This window comes from Muntiacus reevesi, chromosome 5 (genome assembly GCF_963930625.1).
Source record: "Muntiacus reevesi chromosome 5, mMunRee1.1, whole genome shotgun sequence".
Classification (NCBI taxonomy): Eukaryota; Metazoa; Chordata; class Mammalia; order Artiodactyla; family Cervidae; genus Muntiacus; species Muntiacus reevesi.
Genome location: NC_089253.1, coordinates 80,351,406 through 80,374,489, shown reverse-complemented (window position 1 = coordinate 80,374,489; position 23,084 = coordinate 80,351,406). Strand labels below are relative to the sequence as shown.

The 23,084-nt window shown below is 37.7% G+C and overlaps 1 protein-coding gene across 4 annotated transcripts in view; it reads left to right on the top strand.

Annotated features, from left to right (window-relative positions):
- SDCCAG8 (SHH signaling and ciliogenesis regulator SDCCAG8) overlaps positions 1-23,084 on the top strand; it is a 248,408-nt gene that overhangs the window by 92,409 nt on the left and 132,915 nt on the right. For all 4 annotated transcript variants that reach the window (XM_065935618.1, XM_065935615.1, XM_065935616.1 and 1 more), the window contains exon 12: positions 634-750. In XM_065935618.1, coding sequence (XP_065791690.1) covers positions 634-750 — 117 coding nt within the window. The remainder of the gene's footprint in view (positions 1-633; positions 751-23,084) is intronic.

Genomic DNA, 23,084 nt, shown 5'->3' with positions numbered 1-23,084 from the left:
TTAAAAGCAGAGTGGGCTTAATTGCAGTCTGTGATTTTTAATTTTCTTAACTTGAATACATAGTATTTTGCATGGTAAGACTTACATTATCTACAAAGCCTACAGTAAATGCTGGCTGGGTTCTACTCTATGCCTAAATATTAATAATATAGTCTATTAACAGAGAGAAGAATTCCTTTATTAATTTCCTTAAATAAAAACCTAACTGATAAAGAGTTTCAAGGCAAGTTTTTAATATAGAGTGTATCTTTAACCATGACAATTTTAATGAATAATAACATAGCTTAATATTTTATTTAATAATTTTACCTATTTAAAAGTGAGATGATAGTGCATTTTAGATGATAATATGCAATTGAAGCTCTTATTTTACATGAAAAATTCTTGTGTATATTACCAGAGTTCCCTGGTTATGCTTTGCTTTATCTGTAATTTGAAGTTGCAAGACTCAATAATATCTGATATTGCCTCCACATCTTAACAATATATTGAATATGCAAATAGAAAATGCCATTCTTAGAAAACTTCTGTTGTATTTATTAATACGACCTCTAGGGGGCACCAAAAGATCTGATTGCAGGCATTGCCTAGTAGATTGCAGTAGCTATTGATCTAGTTTTTGTAATCTAACAGGTGTGTGGAGAAATGCGTTATCAGTTGAATAAAACCAAAATGGAGAAGGATGAGGCCGAAAAGGAGCACAGAGAGTACAGAACAAAAACTAAAAGGGATCTTGAAATTAAAGATCAGGTAAGATTTGGTACAAATGTAGTACCTGCAGCAATTAAAGACATAACTAATGCTTTTTTCCTGAAATTTTTGTGATTTTATTCCTAAGTCATTTATTTCTATTATATTCTTTCTAATTAATGGGATGATTCAATTTATACTATTAAAAGAATTTCATATACAGTTGCCTAAAATTATCACCTTTCACATGAAATTGTGAGAATACAACTGCATGCATATTAAATTCCAATCTGACAGGTCATAAATATACATTTGGATATATGTATCCATTACTTTAAAAAGTGAAAAAAAATGTTCTAATGCACATTTTGAACCTAAAATATATGTAAATAAAGTTCTTGAAAAATGCCAACTTGAATCCAATTTTAAGTGAAAAAGTTTAAAATTTGTGAGATGAGATGAGTTGATATGTAAACATGTCAATCAAATTGATTGTTGGCAGAGTGGAACCAGTTTTAACTAAGACTATCATGAATACGTTTGTTCAGGAAACCTAAATACAGTAAAACTGGAAATGCTAGGGAAAAAATGTTACTTACTTCAATTTAAGTTTGAACAGATGTTTTACATTATATCTTTGTTGAGATCATGTAGATACTTCAATTTTAATTGGCAACATGGATAAAGTTTTTAGCGAGGCAGTTCCAAATATACTGACTTTTGATTTTCTTAGTTTTGTGTGACAGAACATTGAAAGCTTTCATTCTTTATATTCAGTGAAAGCAGGTTGATAAACCTATTCAATTAAAATAAGACTGAGTTCTCAGTGTCATTATTTTAAAGAAATTGCTATGGTTTAAAAGGGGGTAGCCCAAAGTAAATTTTTTTGAAATATATTCTAGTTCAACATTTTTTACCAAATTTTCCAACATATTTGCTTTTCAACCCAATCAGCTCTCTATGCAAATAATGCAAAGACAATCAGGAAAAGTATTGAAAATGAAAGTGAGGATGAAATTTAGTACAAAAAGTTTTTCAAGTGGTGGCTGAAATTCCTGGTACTGAAATAAAATCCAAACAGCCAAAATCAAATTCTACTTTTGCCCCACTACATTCATAGTGTTATAATGAGTTTTAAATTTTCAGAAGAATTTTCATTATTAGCAAATAATGTACATTTCATTATGTTCAAATAATGACACTATTTTATTCTATCCAGTTGGGGGCGTGCCTGATAGTGGAATTAAAAATCCTTTATATCAGAAACTGTAGGTCTAGTATTACCAACCAACACGGAACTTTCCTTTTCTGATGTATCATAACTTTTTTAAAAAGGTATCATATTGTCATGCTCCCTAGCATTATTATATACCTTTCCTGTTATTGTAGCATCTGCTAGCATAACATTTTTTTTAACATTTTAGACTAACTGAAAAAATATCATAAGGTAGAGTCCCCAAGCTATTTAAAAATTACATTTTAAAGTTCTAGAGAGAAAAAAACACTATAGGAGCAATAAGATTTTAATATCTCTTATAAATGAATAACACATGCAGAAGTATTTGTAATATTTGTCTTTTCTCACTATATTTCATTTTAATTAACTACTAATGATGTGGAGGCTAAATTGTGCAGGATTTTTAAAAGAAGCAGTTTTCATTTGTAAAATTACCTGCTAAATAGTGAAACATGAACAGTTTTTATAATGATTTCAATGCTAGTTTTAGATAGAGGTATGCCTTTTTAGGATGTCAGAGTTAGGAATAAAATCTCCTAATAGTTTTCCAAGATGTTTGTAATGTGATGTGCATACTATTTTTTTCATGGACAGAATTTGAGGAAATCTTATAGGTACTCTGTGTAACTATTCTGAATTGAAGAGACAGTTTCAAAACAAGAAAGTAGTGGTGTCTCATTCCATGGATGATCTGGAGTAGCAAAGCAGCAATTGTTCTTTGGTCTTTCAGCCATGACCTGACCTTCTGTCTTTAGGACTGAAGAGCTACTTTGCTTGGCCACCATCTGCACTCAGGAGAGAAATTTACATTTAACTTTTAAAAGCTGGGCTGTTGAACATATATCTGAATACCTATAAAATGGTATAAAGCGATTTCACTTTTAAAGTGTTACATATCATGCAATTCAGAATAACAGGAAGGCTATCTCTATGTTTACAAGCAAAGTGTTCCTTGTAATATGGTCCTTTTGTTTATATTTTTGTTAATCTGGCCTCTTGATACATTTTTAAAGTAGGTGGGAAGCTGTCAGATTGGAATGTGGTGAGAACAAGAGTTTTTTTGATGTATACAAAATAGGGCAAATGGTTGAGCATCAAAATCATTTTCCTTGTGACCCAAGCCTTGACTCTGGCATAATTAGAAGGGAAGGTTAGGAGAGTAACAATGACAATCTCTTCCTCCCATTTTCTCCTTTTCTCTTTTTTTATTGTGTCAGGAGCTGATGGGCAGATTATCCTTCCCATCAACTAACTCCTTTGTATCTCTTCAGTTGGAGCTCCTGCCAGCCTCAGAGGGTGCTTCTAGCACCAAAAAAAAAAAAAAAAAAAGGGACATTTGGTATGTAGAAGAATGAAAATCTGTGCCCTGATTTTTTACTAGAAAATTTTTATAGGCAACAGTTAGACACATACACACACTCCACTATGGGGATTTTAAAATATTTGTGAAGATAAAGAGACTATTACAATGAAATTCCACATCTCCATCACCCAGGTTCCTCATTTTGCAATTCTGTTCCATCTACTTCACATTTTATCTCTCCATTTTCCTTGTCATCTTTATCATCCTTTTCTTCTTCATCTTCTCCTCCTCTCCTGTCTTTTTCCCTCTCTTCTGCTTTTGAAATATGTAAAGCAGATCTCAGACATTGAGTCATTTCACCCATAATAAATACTTCTGTGTACACCTATGAAGAATTTTTTCACAATCACTATGTCATCACACCTAACAATATTAACAGTAATTCTTTAATATCCTATAATGCACAACCCATATTCAATCTTTTCTGACCATCTCTACAATGACTGTAGTCAGCTTATTCGAATCAGGAAGATAGTTATGTTTTTGTATGTTAGAATGTTATGGTGTTATGTTCTTTAATAGAAAATAAAGGGAAATCTTAGAAAAATTTTGCCTTTTCCTGTCTGTTGTTATCAATAAGTTTCAAGCATAATGTCTTGATAGTGCTTTATATTTGTAAGGTACTTCATCACCATTCTAAGGAAATATGAATTAATTCTGTAGCAAACTATCTGAAGGAGATGGCTACCTTACAGCAACCCCAATCATCATATTCTGAAAGGAGCCCGTTAGTCTAACATTCAAAATATATAATTAATTTCAGAGCCTTATATTTAAGATTTAGGAAGGCTGCAGGAAGCCCTGGAAGCACGAAGGGTAGCACTCTGAAATAAGTGATGCATAAGTGAAGTTTTCTTTGTTAGCCTCCGTTTTGGGGGATGAGTCTCAGAGATGATTCTAATCTAAGTCCCTAATTTTTGACTAGGACCTAATACAAAATGAAAATACAAGGTTCTTTGCTTAAAAAAAAACAGGAAAAAAGTGATGTTAAAGGTAATAAATTATGAAACATTTCCTTTCTCCTGCAGTCAGCCTCTCTCCTCTCTCTCTCCTCTCTCTCCTTTTCCCTCTTCCTCCCTCCGCCTGCATGTCATTTATTTGCTGTTTAGTGTTGGACCCCCTCCAGCATGGGATACTCATGGTCGGGGCTGCAGACCCCCATAGGTGCCCCATGACTGGGTGTACAGATGGGTCTATAGTTTCCAGGTTCTCCATGCCACCAGTCAAAACACCTGTATACCATGCCCCAGTGGGGAAGAGAGACAGTCAGCCTTCATCCGAGGGTGGGTCAGCTGGGCAGCTTCCACGTGCTGGGATCAGGGTGGGCAGAGGCTCCACGCTGAGTCCACGGAGTGTGCTGTAGTGCCGTCAGGCAGGAGCAGGGATTGTCAGCTCCATGTCCCACCCTCAGATGTCAGGGATATACATACTCAACCCAGCCTTTCCCAAGCTCAGATCCAGGCCCCCACCAGATGTAAAGGATAATAGCAGAACTCGGGTGCATGCCTGCTTGCTCAGTTGCTTCAGTTGTGTCCAGCTCTGTGATACTATGGATTATAGCCCGCCAGGCTCCTCAGTCCATGGGATTGTCCAGACAAGAATGCTGGAGTGGATTGCCATGCCCTCCTCCAGGGGATCTTCCTGACCCAGGGATCGAAACCGGGTCTCCTGCATTACAGGTGGATTCTCAGCCACCAGCAAAGCCCAGCAGAACATGTTCCACCTCCTAAAACTGCTGTGACCTGGTCCCACCCACGGTGGAGGGCAGCATGGTCCCAAGCCAGGGGCCAGGAAGAGGAAACTGACAGGGAGCAAGTGTCCGAGCCATGAGACAGTGGAGAGACAGACCACAGATGTGAGTGGGGCTTCCACTGGTGCCATCAGACTTCACCTATAGAGCCCAGATTCCAGCGTAAAACATTAAGGAGAATTTTAAAACGTTGACCACAGAGCATTAAACTGCAGGCTCAGAGCCCTTCTAAACACAGGCCCCTATATGAGCACACTGGTCACACGCCCATGAAGCCAGCCTATTTTGGGGATAAGCAGACCAAGATTTGGTGTGCTAATGCAGGGGTTCCCAATCCCTGGGACCGGTAGTGGGCCAAGGCCTGTCGGGAACTGGCCACACAGCAAGAGGCGAGCAGCAGGCAAGTGTGGGAAGCCTCATCTGCCATCCCTATTGGCTGCATTATCTCCGGAACCATCGCCCCACCACTTCCTTCCGTGGAAAAACTGTCTGCCACCAGCCCAACACTGTAAAGCAGTTTTCCTCCAATTAAAAAATAAAAAATAACTCTAAAAATCGTCTTCCACAAAACTGTCCCTGGTGCCGAAAAGGTTGGGGACCACCGTGCTAATGCGCATGTATGCATGCCTGCTTACACAGATATGAGCGTATGTTAACGCGCAGGTGCCCTGTAGCTGTAGAAGAGGGCTAGCCAACTGCAGCCCACTGGCCGCTCTGACCTGCAGGCAGTTGTTACAAATCAAGTTGTCATAGAAGATGGTTAACACTCGCTTGTTAATGTACTGTCTATGACTGCTTTCCTGCCACAAGGCAGAGTTGAGAAGCTGTGGCATAGCCCCCACAACCGAAATACTTGCTCTCTGAGCCTCTACTGAAAAAGCTTGCCAACCCCTGCCCTGAGGATAAAGATAAAACTTTTGTTTCCCCTGCCCTCTAGAATGTGGAGCTTTGACATTGAAGACTCACCAATCTTGAAGTATAATGTAACAGCTTTAGAGTATTTCACAGTATAGGAAATGTGCCTGATGCCTGATCTCTTAGTCATCTAGTGGCATCAGCAGATGGGTATATGACTGGTCATTGTGTTATTGTCTGATTAGAGGCATGTGACTTAATAATGGCTTGGATGGGAGTACATATATAAATACATAAATTGTTTTATAATAATAGTACAAAATGTTTAGGTTAGTTCAATTTCTGTCAAAAATAAGACTTTCTTATCAGTATGATGTAAGTTAGAACTCTGGAATTGTGGCTAATATTGCATAGGAAGTGTTGAAGTTCAAAATTACCTGAATGGGGTAATCAAAGAAAATATTTAAGGGTAAAGCTTATATACAAAAGAAATAAGTCTGCAAATTTTGACTAGAAAATTAGGGCAAAAAAAGGATTTGAGGATTGCTAATATCTACAGTAAACATGACTCCACATTTTAATGCTGACATTAAAAAATGTGGACTGTGTCAACACAAGAGTTATAAGTTCAATTGAATTAATTAGATTGTTGGGAGTAGTACACCTGTTTTGTATGGCTTTGTGTAGAGAGGAAGCCCTACATGTCCTAAAGTATGACCTACTTAAGGCCTGAGAAATAAAAGCAATAAAGGAAAGTTGAAGAATTGTACCTTTCTACTTAGAGAAGACTGAAGCATTGCTTCACTTGTCTTTAAGGACTTGACATAATTTCAAGAAGTAAGTTAAACACTTGTTCTCGATCTTTAGTAAGGAAAGAATAAGAACAAAGAGATTTAATCACAGCAACTGGAAATTACAGTAGCCCAAAATAAGAATTTTCTGACAGCAAGAAGATTGAAATAGATTGCTATAACAGATCATGAAACTTTTAGCTTTAAACAGCAGCCATAATGTGCTCTACCTGAAGACCCAGCTAATGGATCTCTGAGGTCCATTGTCTTTTATTTGATTCTGGAAACATCCTAGAAACATTTCATGATCTGTATTAACATGGCTACTAAGGTTATTAATATTTGTCTTTTCTATAATTTATGGCTTCCCTAGTGGCTCAGATGGTAAAGAATCTGCCTGCAATGCAGGAGACCCGAGTTTGATCCCTGGTTGATGAAGATCCCCTGGAGAAGGAAATGGCAACCCACTCCAGTATTCTTGCCTGGAGAATTCCATGGACAGAGGAACCCAAGGGGCTACAGTCCATGGGGTCACAAAGGGTCAGACATGACTGAGTGACTAACACTTTCACTTTGATTCGTAGTGCAGCACTTACAGATTAAAATAAAACCCTGTTCGGCTCTGTTCTCTCTTATGTGTCTGTAATGCTATATGCTCTCTTCAGAGGCTTTTGGGGAATTTACTGAGATTAATGGATGGCTTCTGAGAGCTAGGCTGCAGAGACTACCCACCTACCACCTGCAGTCTCACTTCTGGCTCTGCAAAATGACTGGGAGGGACCACTTGGGCACGCCGTTCGTACATGTAATCACTTGGTCCTGGTGATGACAGAGTTGCTCTCCAGTGTTCTTCACACCCTCTTTCAGTGATGGAGGTTTAGCACATTCCTCTCCCTGCTCCTCACTTAGACTGTAGCCATTCCAGAGGGCTTGGCCTGCCCACACCAGCTACACTAGACACTGGGGGGTGATAACTGGAAGACCCAGGTCCTGCCCTTAGGGGGTTTATATTCTAGTTTAAGAGCCAGAGTACACATTTGAATGTGCCTAAAAATACTTGTAAAGTAGCATATCGACAAGTGCAAATTAATGTAGTGTGAACTTCATGCTGGCTGCAGCCCATGAGAGGAGAATCTGGTTCCATGTGTGTGATGCAATACGGCTTTTTTTTTTTTTTTTTTAAATAGCATCTTCCCTAAGTATGTGCCCTAAAGCATTGTTCAATATACTTAGATAAATTTGTGTTCTTATCACAGCCCAACCAAGAATTCTGAGAAAAATTCTCACCCTGGCGTATGTCTAATAAATCAGCTTCTTTTGTTCTTGTGCTGTGGGATGCTTGAATGGGACAAATAGGGTTATGTAAATAATTTAACATATCTCCATTTAATGAAATATTACCAATTTGTTATTTTTCTGAAACACCATATAAAGTTAATTTCTTCATTTAAAATTATAATTACATTCATAAGCTCAGAAAATTAGCAGTAAAAAAAAGTAAGTTTGATTTTTTTGAACAAAGAAACAGTTCCACATCAATCCAGTGAAGGATATCAAGTTGCAGGTCCTTGGGGCATTTAGCATGAATAACTTTAATAATGATTTGGGCAGTGGTTTTAGGTGGCAGTATATGTATATCTCATTCATAAAAACACTATAGAAATTCATATGCTCAAAAAAGTCATTTGATTTTCTAGGTAAGATGATAATGCTATTCACCGTAATGAAACATCTTTAAAAAAATCAAATGTGTAAGCAGAAACAATGTATATGAAAGTAACAATTCAGGGCTATTTAGCAATAATGGTACAAATAAAACAAAACAAGCCCTTTTAGAAATAATATGTGTTATGGGATAAACATTTAGATAAATGCCTACCTCTGGCTAGGAGTATAAAACTGTAAAGAGAAGTCAAAAAACATTTTTGTGTTTAAGGAAGTCATACAAACTACTGATTCTAAAGAAATGTAATTTTTGCTCTATTTCAGTTTCAGTGAATGATACATCTTTTGGTCCTTAAAAATTTTTGGCATACTTATTTTGACTTTAAAAGTTGACCGAACTTTCTAACCTTACAGATCATCTTCTCTAGCTACAAAGTCAGAAATTCTGGTGACTACCCGGTAGCAGCAATTCTTTGAATATGTTTGCATGTGGGCCAGCAAACTGAATGATATTAGACATAGGACAGCTACAGCTGCTTTATTTATAGTCCAGAAATATTAGTACCAATATCCAGTATAAATATTACTAATTACTACATATGTATACATTTAAAAGCAATATTTATTGTATAAACAGAGGCACATTCACAGAAGCCAATGATTCCATCACCCAATAGAGCAAATTGTTTTCATTTTTCTGTTTTACCTTCCACTTTTTGTCCATATGCATATATATTATTTTCAAGTAGTAAATACCGCCTAGATATAATTTTGTTTTTTACTTTTTTTACTTAACAGTATCTTAAGCTTTTTATGTGTTGCTGCCTTCTCTTCATAAATCACTTTACTGTGGTCATTTACATGGATTGGATTGGCCAGAAAGTTCATTTGGGTTCAAAACCTGAATGAACTTTCTGGTCAACCCAGTGCTTTCAAAAGAAAGTGATACATCATATTTTGAAGAGAACAGATGCTGTTATAAATTTAGAATCCTTTTGCCCTAGACTTCACTTGTTTCTTTAATTCAACAACCATGTATTGCATGTACTATCCTGACCTAGAATAACCTTCTGTCCTTTTTTGTTGTTTTTTGGGATATAGTAGCATTACAATGTTATGTTAGTTTCTGCAGCACAAGGAAGTGAACCAGCTCTATGTATATATCCCCTTCCTCCTACTCTCTCATCCCACCCCTCTAGGTCACCACAGAGCACCAGGCTGAGCTCCCACTGCAGTGAACTTCTATTCTTAAAAAGGGGAGTATGTATCAATAAGATAGGTTTCCAAGTAAGTGTATGTCAAAGACCATAGTAACTGTCGTTAGCAAACCACCAAAGGGTATGCGGATTTAGGAGAAGGAGAGAGGACAGATTTGAAGGATGGTAAGGATGTTGCCCACCATGGGTGGGAGATGAAGGCATGTAGGTTGGAAGAAAGCAGACTGAACAAAGAAATGGAGATGGGCCTGTAGGGAAAGGAGGAAGTATTCAAATAATGTATGTATCTTTTGATTCCATAGCATGCTTGTATCACTGACCTCAGTATTTCAAGTGCCACATCCCTGTTATAAAAGATTGCCCATAGAAAAAAGACTTATATCAGTCTCAGAATCCCAGTGTAATTGCCTACTTACAACATTCTGCATGTCCTACCACCAGGCACAGAAGTCATATCTTATTTTGGGAATATTTGTGTAAGTTTTTCATTTCTTTTTTAGTGTTTTCTATGTAATGAGATAATTTTAAGATTTTCAAACTTCAGATGACATACAACAAAATGACATTTTATTTGAGTGTTAGGGGACTTCCCTGGTGGTTCGATGGCTAAGATTCCATGCTCCCAATGCAGGTGGCCTGGGTTCCATCTCTGGTCAGGGAACTAGAACCCACATGCTGATTAAACACTAGTTAATGATCTGAAGAATTGATGCTTTTGGACTGTGGTGTTGGAGAAGACTCTTGAGAGTCCTTTGGACTGCAAGGAGATCCAACAAGTCAATCCTAAAGGAAATCAGTCCTAAATATTCATTGGAAGGACTGATGCAGAAGTTGAAACTCCAATACCTTGGCCACCTGATGCAAAGAACTGACTCATTGGAAAAGACTCTGATGCTGGGAAAGATTGAAGGTGGGAGGAGAGGGGGACAACAGAGGATGAGATGGCTGGATGGTATCATAGACTCAGTGGACGTGGGTTTGAGCAGGCTCTGGGAGTTGGTGATGGACAGGGAAGCCTGGTGTGCTGCAGTCCATGGGGTCACGGAGAGTCGAACACGACTGAGCGACTGAACTGAACTGAACTGAATCGGCAATGAGGACTAAAGTCTACTCTGAATTAAGAATAAAGTTCTATTGGAAAGATTTTAGGCCACAGCAAACTTCTTAAGATAGTATTTTGGATAGTAGAAATTGTATGCCACAACTAAATACCCTGCATGCTGCAATTAATACCTGGCACAGCCAAATATTGGAGAAGGAAATGGCAACCCACTCCAGTATTCTGACCTGGAGAATTCCGTGGACTTTATCATCCATGGGGTTGCAAAGAGTTGGACATGACTGAGCAACTTTCACTTCACTTCACTACAGCCAAACATAAATAAATTAAAAGTATTGTTTAAAACCAAAGTGTACTCCTACTTTAAAAATAAAGTGTTAGAATTGAGTAGGATGAGTTGTCTAGAAATAAGAATTGACAGTTACCTTAAAGATTTGTAGAACATTTCCACATGGCTGATAATGGAAGGTGAAACACAGGGTGTACAGCGTATTATTTTAGCCATGGAGTGTGAGTCCAAAGACTTGATTGACTTCCTGATTTGACTTTTCACCTAACTTCCTGAGCAAACCTCTGAGAGCCTCATTTTCTTTCCCAGTAAAGTGAGAAGCTTGGCTAAGTGAAAGTTAAATTTTCTTTATGTCTTGAATGCCCATGTTTCCAGAAATATATTTCTGCTATTCTTAATTATGAATTAAGTATTAATAAAGTCAGTAAAATTACGTGCAGTCTCAAGTGTTATTCCAAACTTGCCATTCTCTCTGATTTATAAAAATGACACTTCTGTTATGATAAGAATGAACTTTCACTGTTATCGGCCTTAGATTATATTCTTTTCATTATGATGAATGGTACAGCAATAAAATGTCTAGCCTTTAAACAGTTGAATTAAGTTACAAGATAGACATCAGTTAACCTGCAGTAAGAATTAAAGATATACTCTGAATTAAGAATGAAGTTCTATAGGAAAGATTTTAGGCAATAGCAAACTTCTCAACAGTATTTTGGCAGAGAAGTCACTCTTCAGGAAGCCCGCAGAATTAAATACTCTCAGCCAGGGTTTTTTTTTTTTTTTTTAATATTATTTTATTAGTTGGAGGCCAATCACTTTACAACATTTCAGTGGGTTTTGTCATACATTGACATGAATCAGCCATATAGTTACATGTATTCCCCATCCCGATCCCCCCTCCCACCTCCCTCCCCACCCGACTCCTCAGGGTCCTCCCAGTGCACCAGGCCCGAGCACCTGACTCATGTATCCCACCTGGGCTGGTGGTCCGTTTCACCATAGATAATATACATGCTGTTCTTTCAAAACATCTCACCCTCACGTTCTCCCCCAGAGTTCAAAAGTCTGTTCTGTATTTCTGTGTCTCTTTTTCTGTTTTGCATATAGGGTTATCGCCACCATCTATCTAAATTCCGTATATATGTGTTAGTATACTGTAATGTTCTTTATCTTTCTGACTTACTTCACTCTGTATAATGGGCTCCAGTTTCATCCATCTCATTAGAACTGATTCAAATGAATTCTTTTTAACGGCTGAGTAATATTCCATGGTGTATATGTACCACAGCTTCCTTATCCATTCGTCTGCTGATGGGCATCTAGGTTGCTTCCATGTCCTGGCTATTATAAACAGTGCTGCGATGAACATTGGGGTGCACGTGTCTCTTTCAGATCTGGATTCCTCAGTGTGTATGCCCAGAAGTGGTATTGCTGGGTCATATGGCAGTTCTATTTCCAGTTTTTTAAGAAATCTCCACACTGTTTTCCATAGTGTCAGCCAGGGTTTTGTATCTGTGTGAACCCTTGATCCTCAGGAACAAATTGGTAACCCCTTGAGACGTGGCATTAATAGTTGATGCTTTAAGTTTCAGTTTTTCCTTTGTGCTATCTGATAAACAGAGCCATGGAATGAAATGCTATGGTAATACTGGATCTAGATGACCTAGAATATGATATTTTTTGTACTTTGATTTTTTAATCATCAGAACAAGAACAGATTTTTAATTCTCTTAGAGAATTCACATATGTACATAAAAATGTACATACTTCTACATATAAAGCATATGCAGAAGATGTAAGAGACATGGGTTCAATCCCTGGGTTGGGAAGATCCCCTGGAGGAGGAAATGGCAACCCACTGCAGTATTCTTAACAGAAAAATCCCATGGACAGAGGAGCTTGGCGGGCTACAGTCCAAAGGGTCGCAAAGAGTCGGATACTAAACCGACTAAGCACTAAGCTTAGTGCTTAGTGCTAAACTAAACTAAGCTTAACTAAGCCCTAACCTAAACCACCGAGCATGCGCTCACCTTTCCCCTTTGGAAACCATAAATTTGTTTTCTTTGTCCATGAATCTGTTTTGTAAATAAGTTCATTTGTATCATGTTTTTAAAGTCTGCATTTAAATGGTATAATGTTTATCTTTATCTGTCTGACTTAATATGGTAATCTCATACTGAGAGGTAACTGTCATATCCTAATTTGAATTAGAAACTTTAGGCTGTAATTTTCAGCTTACCTCTACACTTAAGTTTATCACAGAAAAATAGGGCTGGGACAGTATTTTTTCCCTAAGTAACTGAAAGTCCACTATGTGCATAGTAATTGAAGCTGTTTAAGGGTTTATATATCAAGAGCCAGATATGTTTTGATCTAAAAGGGGAGTTAAGGTAAATGGATGGATCAAATATCTATTTATGTATTAAAAATCTATAAATATATCTTTGTGTGTGTATATGTATAGATACATGTATGAGTGTGTCTATTATATATATATATATATATATTTATCACTAATATGTAATACAAGAAGTATGACTTACTGATAAACAGGGTTTTCTTGAGCAGAGCCTGAAGTCTCTAAATGCTGAATTTGGAATATCTTTGACTTACCTCATCAGCCAGGAGAGAACAAAGGAACCTTGAGTTATTCCAGTTATAAAAACAAGAAGAAAAGAGGAAAAGAAAAACAAAGTAGGAAGAGAAAATGAGAAAGATTTTACAAGGCATTCTAAAGTCATACTAAGAATAACTGGGCTTTCACCTCTACTTACTTACCTCTACTTACTCAGTTTCACATTCAATTATAACTCAGAAGGGGCCAACATAACCACAGATCCATCATTATATTCCATCAGTATTTTCAGGAGGGATCCATAATCATGGATTTTTAAAAACTGTAACTGCTGTCATTCCTCTTCTCCACCCCCATTTCCCTCAACCATTGCTGATTGTTGAGAGTAACTTCATATAGCTTGGCATTTTTCAGACCATGCTGTCTAACCACATAGCAATAAAATTCATGAAGGTAATTTTTATCTTTTGTCTCCCTTGTTTCAGAGGCTACATATGAAGGATCAAAGGGAGGACATCAGATAATAAAGGGCAATAGTTTGATGGGCACTGAGAATCAATAAGACTCAATGTTAGTCTGGCCCCTTCATTTCAGAAATGATTAGGCTGTGAGTGAGCTGAGAGTGAGTGCCTCTCATTCATTTTAATGAATCCATTTATTTAACTATTAGTACTGGTAATTTATTAGGTGTCACTAACAAATAGGCACTGGGGTTGCATTGAGAAACAAAATATATTTATTACTCACACAACTCTTATAGTCTGGTGAGACCATTAAATGTGATGAGATGAGGGCTGAGTGAAAGGTAGCTTACTGTGGTGGGAGAGGGTCCAAAAATATTTTACACAACAGTCAGTCAGTTTTCAACATGGATAATACAATTCAATGGATGACATACAGGTTTTCAACAAATGATGCTGGGAAAACTGGATATCCAGGTGTAAAAGAATGCAGTTGGGCCCCTACCTTTTATTATATGTAAAAGTAAATTCAAAGTAGATGAAATACCTGAATGTAAGAGCTAAACTTATAAAATTCTTGCAAGAAGACATTGACATAAATCTTTGTGAACTTGGACTAGGCAATGACTTTTTGGATAGGACACTAAAAGCATAAGCAACAGAGAAAAAAAAAGATAAATTGGATATCATCAAAATTAAAAACTTATGTGCTTCAGAGGACATCAAGATAGTGGCAAGAAAACCCACAGAACGGGAGAAAATTTTTACAAATCACCTATCTGATAAGAGACTTGTTTCTAGAATGTATAAAGCAGGCTTACAATTTAATACTAAAAACCCAATTCAAAATCAGGCAAAGCATCTTAATAGATGTTTTTCCAAAGAAGATGTACATATGGCAAATAAACACATGGAAAGATGCTCGTCATCATTAACTGTCAGAGAAATGCAAATCAAACCAAAAATGAGATACTACTTCACATCTGCTAGGATGGCCATAATCAAAAAGATAGATAATAACAAGTGTCAACAAGGATGTGGAGAAATTGGAATGACATATATTACTGGCAGAATTATAAACTGTGCAGCTGCTTTGGGAAATAGTCTGATGGCTTCTCAAAAGTTTCAGCTTAAAGTTTCCATATGACCAATAATTCTGCTACTACATATATACCCCATAGAAATGAAACATGTTCACGTAAAAACATATTCATGAGTGTTCATAGTAGCATTACTCATAATAGTCACAAACTAATAACCCAAATGTTTTTCAACTAATAAAAGGATAAATAAAATGTGATTATCTGTATCTATACAGCTATATGTTGGCAATAAAAAGGAATGAGATGCTGACACATTCTACAACATGGTTGAACCCTGAAAATATTATACATAGTGGAAGAAGTTAGTCACAAGAGACAGCATATTGTATGATTCCATTTACATGAAATATCCAGAATAGGCACATCTATAGAGACAGAAAGATTAGTAGATGCTTGGATTGAGTGGATTGAAGGCAAATGGGGAGTACTGCTAATGGGTATGGACTTTCTTTTGGCGTGAAAAAATGTTCTAAAATTGGTCAAGGTGATGGTTGCCCACCTCTATGAATATACTAAAACACATTCAATGATATACTTTAATGGAGAAATTGTATGTGAATTATGTCAATAAAGTTGTTATAAAAAAGATTCTACCGTAAAATCCATATTTCAACTTAGTCTGGAGGAGAAAAAAGAGTGGGAATGGAAGGCCATTCAGCAAAATGGATAAAATATGCAAAGACACTGTTTGTTCTATATATACCTGAGGGCAAGAGGAGGCATAAGAGATGAGGAGAGACAACCAAGCCCAGGAAAGCTATCATTTGCCAGAAATGTCCGTACACGACAAAGTCAGAGTCCATATCTCATTCATCATTGTCTCTCTAGTATCCAGCACAAAGAAGGCCTACTACAAGTTTTATCTGCTAGTTGAATGACTAAATAAATTAATGCCTAAATGAGCTAAAGAATTTTAAATAATTAATACACACGTGCTAAGTCACTTCAGTCATGTCTGAGTCTCTGCAACCGTGTGGGCTGTAGCCCACCAGGCTTCTCTGTCCATGGGATACTCCATGCAAGAATACTCAAGTGGGTTGCCATGCCTGCCTCCAGGGGCATGGATACCTCCTGACCCAGGTGTCAAACCCACGTCTCATGTCTCCCACATTAGCAGGCAGTTTCTTTACCACCAGCGCCACCTGGGAAGCCCAAATAATTAATCATGCCTAAACTAGTTGACAGATCCTCTAACTCCTAGTTCATCTTTGTTGTGCTATATCAGGCAGAAAGTTTTTTAATACAATTTCAAAAGGTTACTTCCCATTTACAGTTATTACAAAATACTGGCTTTATTTCCCATGTTGTATAATACTTCCTTGAGCCTATCTTACATTCAATAGTTTGTCCCTCCCACTCCCCTATTCCTGTGTTGCTCCCCACTACTGTTAACCACTTGTTTATTCCCTAGTGGTTTATTATCTGTGAGTCTGATTCTTTTATGTTATACTTGTTAGTTTGTTACATTTTTTAGATTCCACATATAACTGATATCATACTTGTCTTCTCTATGTTATTTTACTTAGCATAATGCCCTCTATGTCCATCAGATTTCACTCTTTTTTATGCCTGAGTAGTACTCTATTGTATATGTACACCACATCTTCTCTATCTTTTCATCTGTTGCTGGAGACTTAAGTTGTTCTCATGTCTTGGCAATTGTAAATAATGTTTCTGTGGATGTTGAGGTACATGGGTCTTTTCGAATTAGTGTTTCTGTTTTTGCTTTTTGGATATATACCCAGGAGTAGAATTGCTGAATCATATGGTAGTTCTAGTTTAAGCTTTTTGAGAAACCTCCATACTGTTTTCCTTAGTGACTCCACCAACTTACACTCCCACCATCCAGTATACATGGGTTCCCTTTGCTCCACATCGTTACTAATATTTGTTATCTACAGGCTTTTTGATTATAGCCATTCTGACAGGTGTGAGGTGATATCTCATGGTGGTTTTGATTTGCATTTCCATGATGATTAGCAATGTGGAGCATCTTTTCATGTGCTTCTTGGCCATCTGCATTTCCTCTTTGGAAAATGTCTATTAGGTTCTGCCCATTTTTAAAAATTCTGTTGTTTGCTTTTTTGATGTTGAGCTGTGTGAACTATTTGTAGATGTTGGATATTAATTTCATATTTGTCATATCATTTCCAAATATTTTCTCCCATTCAGTAGTTTGTCTTTTTGTCAAGCTTTGTCAATGACTTCTTTTGCTGTGCAAAAGCTTTTAGGTTTAATTGTATACAGTTGCTCAGTCATGTCCAACTCTTTGTGACTCCATGGACTGCAGCACACCAGGCTTCCTTGTCCTTCATCATCTCCCAGAGCTTGTTCATTCATGTCCATTGAGTCAGTGTTGCCATCTAACCATCTTGTCCTCTGTCATCCCCTTCTCCTGCCTTCAATCTTTCCCAGCATCAGAGTCTTTTCTAATGAGTCGTCTCTACATCAGGTGGCCAAAGTATTGGAGCTTCAGCATCAGTCCTTCTGATGAATGTTCAGGATTGGTTACCTTTAGGACTGACAGGTTTGATCTCCTTGCAGTCCAAGGGACTCTCAAGAGTCTTCTCCAACACCACAGCTCAAGAGCACCAATTCTTTGGCTGTCAGCCTTCTTTATGGTCCAACTCTCACATCTATACATGACTACTGGAAAAACCATAGCTTTGACTATATGGACCTTTGTCGGCAAAGTAATGTCTCTACTTTTTTAATAAACTGTCTAGGTTTGTCATAGCTTTTCTTCCAAGGAACAAGCGTCTTTTAATTTCATAGCTGCTATCACCGTCTACAGTGATTTTGGAGCCCAAAAAAATAAAGTCTCTCAATGTTTCCTTTTTTCCCCATCTATTTGCCATGAAGTGATAAGACCAGGTGCCATGAATGTTTTGAATGTTTTTAAGCCAGCTTTTTCATGCTTCTCTTTCACTTTCACCAAGAGGTCCTTCAGTTCCTCTTCACTTTCTGTCATAAGGGTGATGTCATTTTCATGTCTGAGGTTATTGATATTTCTCCTGGAAATCTTGATTCTAGCTTGTGCTTCATCCAGCCCGGCATTTCCCGTGATGTAATCTGCATATGAGTTAAATAAGTAGGGTGATAATATGCAGCCTTAACGTACTTCTTTCCCAATTTGGAACCAGTCCGTGGTTCCATGTCTGATTCTAACTTTTGCTTCTTGACCTGCATACAGGTTTCTCAGGAGGCGGGTAAGGTGGTCTGGTATTCCCATATCTTGAAGAATTTTCTACAGTTTCTTGTGATCCACACAGTCAAAGTCATACTCAGTGAAAGAGAAGTAGATGTTTTTCTGAAATCTCTTGCTTTTTCTATGGTCCAACGGATGTTGGCACTTTGATCTCTGGTTCCTCAGTCTTTTCTAAATCCAGCTTGAACATCTGGAAGTTCTCACTTCACGTAGGTACTGTTGAAGCCTGACTTGGAGAATTTTGAGCTTTACTTTGCTAGTGTGTGAGATGAGTGCAATTGTGCAGTAGTTTGAACATTCTTTGGCATTTTCTTTCTTTGGGATTAGAATGAAAACTGACCTTTTGTAGTCTTGTGGTCACTGCTAAGTTTTCTAAATTTGCTGGCATATTGAGTGCAGCACTTTCACAGCATCATCTTTTAGGATTTGAAATACCTCAGCTGGAATTCCATCACTTCCACTAGCTTTGTTCTTAGTGATGCTTCCTAAAGCCCACTTGACTTTGCACTCCAGGATGTCTAGCTCTAGTTGAGTGGCCACACCAGTGTGGTTGGTGGTGGTTTAGTTGCTAAGTCATGTCTTAGCGAGTCTTGTGACCCCATGGACTGTAGCCTGCCAGGCTTCTCTGTCCGTGAGATTCTCCAGGCAAGAATACTGTGGTTATCTGGGTCATTAAGATCTTTTTTGTATACTTCTTCTGTGTATTCTTGCCATCTCTTCTTAATATATCATCTGCTTCTGGTAGTTCCATACTGTATCTGTCCTATATTGTGCCTATCTTTCCATGAAATGTTCCCTTGGTATCTCTAATTTTCTTGAAGAGATAAGTTTAATTAGAAAATTTTAAATTCAGGATGAAAATAACTTCTTTTATAATGATATTTATATTTCAGAAATTATATTTATTTAAAGTGTTTGATCAGTCTTTTTATATGCTGCCATTCCTGGTAAGTGTATAATGGTATTTCATTGTGGCTTCAATTTGCATTTCCCTAATGTTTAATGATATTAAACTTCTTTACAGAAGCTTACTTGCCATCCATATATCTTCTTCCAGTATATCCACTGCTATACTCTAGTTCAGAGTACTATCATCTTTCAGTTCAGTTCAGTTTAGTCTCTCAGTCATGTCCGACTCTTGGTGACCCTGTGGACTGCAGCATGCCAGGCGTTCTTGTCCATCACCAACTCCTGGAGTTTATTCAAACCCATGTCCATTGAGTTGGTGATGCCATCCAACCGTCTCATCCTCTGTCATCCCATTCTCCTCCCACCTTCAATCTTCCCAGCATCAGGGTCTTTTCCAATGAGTCAGTTCTTTGCATTAGATGGTCAAATTATTGGAGTTTCAGCTTCAGCATTAGTCCTTCCAATGAATATTCAGGACTGATTTCCCTTAGGATCGACTGGTTTGATCTCCTTGCAGTCCAAGGGACTCTCAAGAGTCTTCAACACCACAGTTCAAAAGCATCAATTCTTCAATGCCCAGCTTTCTTTATAGTCCAACTCTCACATCCATACATGACTGCTGGAGAAACCATAGATTTGCCTAGACAGACCTTTGTTGGCAGAGTAATGTCTCTGCTTTTTAATATGCTGTCTAGGTTGGTCATAGCTTTTCTTCCAAGCAGCAAGTGTCTTTTAATTTCATGGCTGCAGTCACCATCTGCAGTGATTTTGGAGCCCTCAAAAGTAAAGTCTGTCACTGTTTCCATTGTTTCCCCATCTATTTGCCATGAAGTGATGGGACCAGGTGCCATGATCTTAGTTTTCTGAATGTTGAGTTTTAAGCCAACTTTTTCACTCTCCTGTTTCCCTTTCATCAAGAGGTTCTTTAGTTCTTCTTTGCTTTCTGACATACATGCAGATATCATCTGCATATCTGAGGTTATTGATATTTCTCCCAGCAGTCTTGATTCCTGCTTGTGCTTCATCCAGTCTGGCATTTCACATGATATACTCTGCATATAAGTTAAATAAGCAGGGTGACAATATACAGCCTTGATGTACTCCTTTCCTGATTTGGAACCAGTCTGTTGTTCCATGTCCATCTTTACAGGTGTTATTGAAGTACTGTCCTAATCGGCTTCCTTTTTTTCCTGCTTCAACCCACTTTAATCCCTTTATGGACAGAGGGATCTGTTAAAATCTGTGTCAAATACTGTCCCTCTTCTGATTGCAACTACCAATGATTCCCTACCTCAGATATGGAAAGGCAAATTTTCCACAGTTGATCTATAAGATGCTGCAAAGTCCCTCCCTTCAGTTAACCTCTCTGCCCCTCATCTCCTATTTTTCTCCTCCATTGGTCTGCTCTAGTCACACTGGCTTCCTTGCTGTTCCTCAAACACATCAGATACACAATCCTATTCAGGGCCTTTGTCTTTCTATTCCCTTTGCCTGGACCACTGTTCTGCCTGATAACCTTATGGATCACTAGCTTAATCACTACCCAGCAAATAATTGCTTTGATATGATCTCTGTGAGCTCATCCCTGACCACCTTATTTTAAATTGTATACCATTCCTCCAGTACACTCTTTCCCCTTTCTACTTTATTGTACTCTATATCTTACTCATTTATTGTGTTTGTTATCTTGCCACAATGTTAGTTTTATGAAGTCGGTCCCCTTCAATATGTATATAACACATTAGCAAAGACAAACTGTGAATTGAATCAGTGTTCTTCCATTTAACAGATTGAGATATTTTCCCATTTGCATTTAGAAACATAAATCCAAACTTTTTTTTAATAGTTTACCAGACCCTGTGTAATCTGATCACCAACTGTCTTAATACCTACCCTTATCTATTCTTCCTATCTCCATTCACTCGAGCCTCATAGTTTTCCTTTAGTTTCTCAAAGATGTCAAGGCCTTTGGACAGACATTGACCTTTTCTGTTCTTCTTCACTCTTCCTGTGCTTAACCAACTCTTTTTCTTTGGTTTCCACTTAAATGTCTTCACTTCTCTATTAACATATATCCTGTTGCACACCACCCTATTATTCTCTCAAAGTACCTTGTTTGTTTCTGTCATGAAACTTACAACGTTTTATGATTTTTTTTCTTTATTTAAAAAAAAAATCTGTCTCTTTCATTGGAATGTAAGTTTGACGTCAGATTCTCTTATTTGTCACATCCTCTTTTGTATTCCAGGGCTTCAGTGCCTAGCATGCAGTTAGGGTCACAGTAGCTGGTTAGGTGGGTGGTTAGGTAGCCAGAAGTTCAGACCCTGAAAGTAGATAGGCTAAAGGCAAATTCTTACCTTAATATCTATAATATTATCTGGTGAACTTGGTCAAATTATTAATACTATGTCCCAGCCTTTTTGTCTTACCTGTAAAATGAGGATAGATAAAATTACCAGTTTTGGGGGTTTTGTACAAACCTTGAGGTAATCTCATAGCCCAGGACATGACATTAATAAATGATCTATGGTTGTTTTTTAGTTGCTAAGTTGTGTCTGACTCTTTGCGACCCAATGGATTGTAGGCCGCCAGCCTCCTATGTCCATGGGATTCTCCTGGCAAGAATAATGGAGTGGGTTGCCGTTTCCTTCTGCAGGGAGTCTTCCTGACCCAGGGATGGAACCCAAGCAAGCCTCCTACATCTCCTGCATTGGCAGGCAGATTTTTACCACTGAGCCACCAGAGAAGCTCTTAAAGTGACCCACAGATATTAATAATTATTATTTTTATACTAATGTTACTATTATTATTCACATTCTCTACTGCCAGTTCTGCCTCCTGACTGTATTCTATTTATATTTTTAAAAATCATGTCTTTTTTTATTTTTTTTACCTTTTTATTTTATATTGGAGTATAGCCAGTTAAGTCAGAGGACATGGCAACCCACTCCAGTATTCTTGCCTGGAGAAAACCCATGAACAAAGGTGCCTGGAGGGCTACAGCCCATAGGGTCACACAGAGCCGGAAACGACTGACGCAACTTAGCACGCCCATAGCCAACTAACAATGTGATAGTTTCAGGTGGACCGCAGGTGGATACATGCATCCATTCTCCCCCAAGCTCCCCTCCCATCCAGGCTGCCATGTAACATTGAGCAGAGTTTTCTGTGCTGTACAGTAGGCCCTTGTTGTTCTTTTTTATCTAGTTGCTTTACAGAGCCATGATGATAACTAAATATTTTGGGTATGACCTCAGCAGTACATAAAATTGGAGCTATCATCTAAGTTTATATTAATCTAGCTTCAGAGCCAGTTATCACTTGGGTTATGTGTTTATCAAATGTGTCTCATTGTGAACTTTTGTGAGTTTAAATTCAATTAAAACCTCTAATGGCATAAGTGTCCTGCCCTACAATTGGGCAGTAAGTACAGATTATTTGCCTTTGTCTCTTTGAAATTTGATCATTTTAGTTTGGATGAATAGTGTCAGCTTGTCTGAACCCTTTTGGATTCTGGTTTTAACATTTCATTGTAATAAATTAGTCTTCTCTGGTTTATGTCACAGGCAGATTTGATCATCATATCATTGGTGCCTTCATTAAGATCAGTGGTTTAAGCAGTATAACTTGAATGGCAGGGCACATTCCTACAGCCTATAGCTGAAGACCTCCTTGTAGACTGATATTTTCCATTCTGCCTTCTGTATAATGTGTTTGTTTTCCTGTTTAATAACCAAACCATTTACCTTCTTCAAAATAACTCTAGTCAATCAAAAGATATTTACTTTCATACCTACTATTTACAGTTGGTCTGCTTAGGTACCACTGAACTATTAGGTACCATTAGGTGCCATTGACAGAAGAATATAATAATGGCAAATAGTGAAAAATTAGGCATGTAGCTAAGA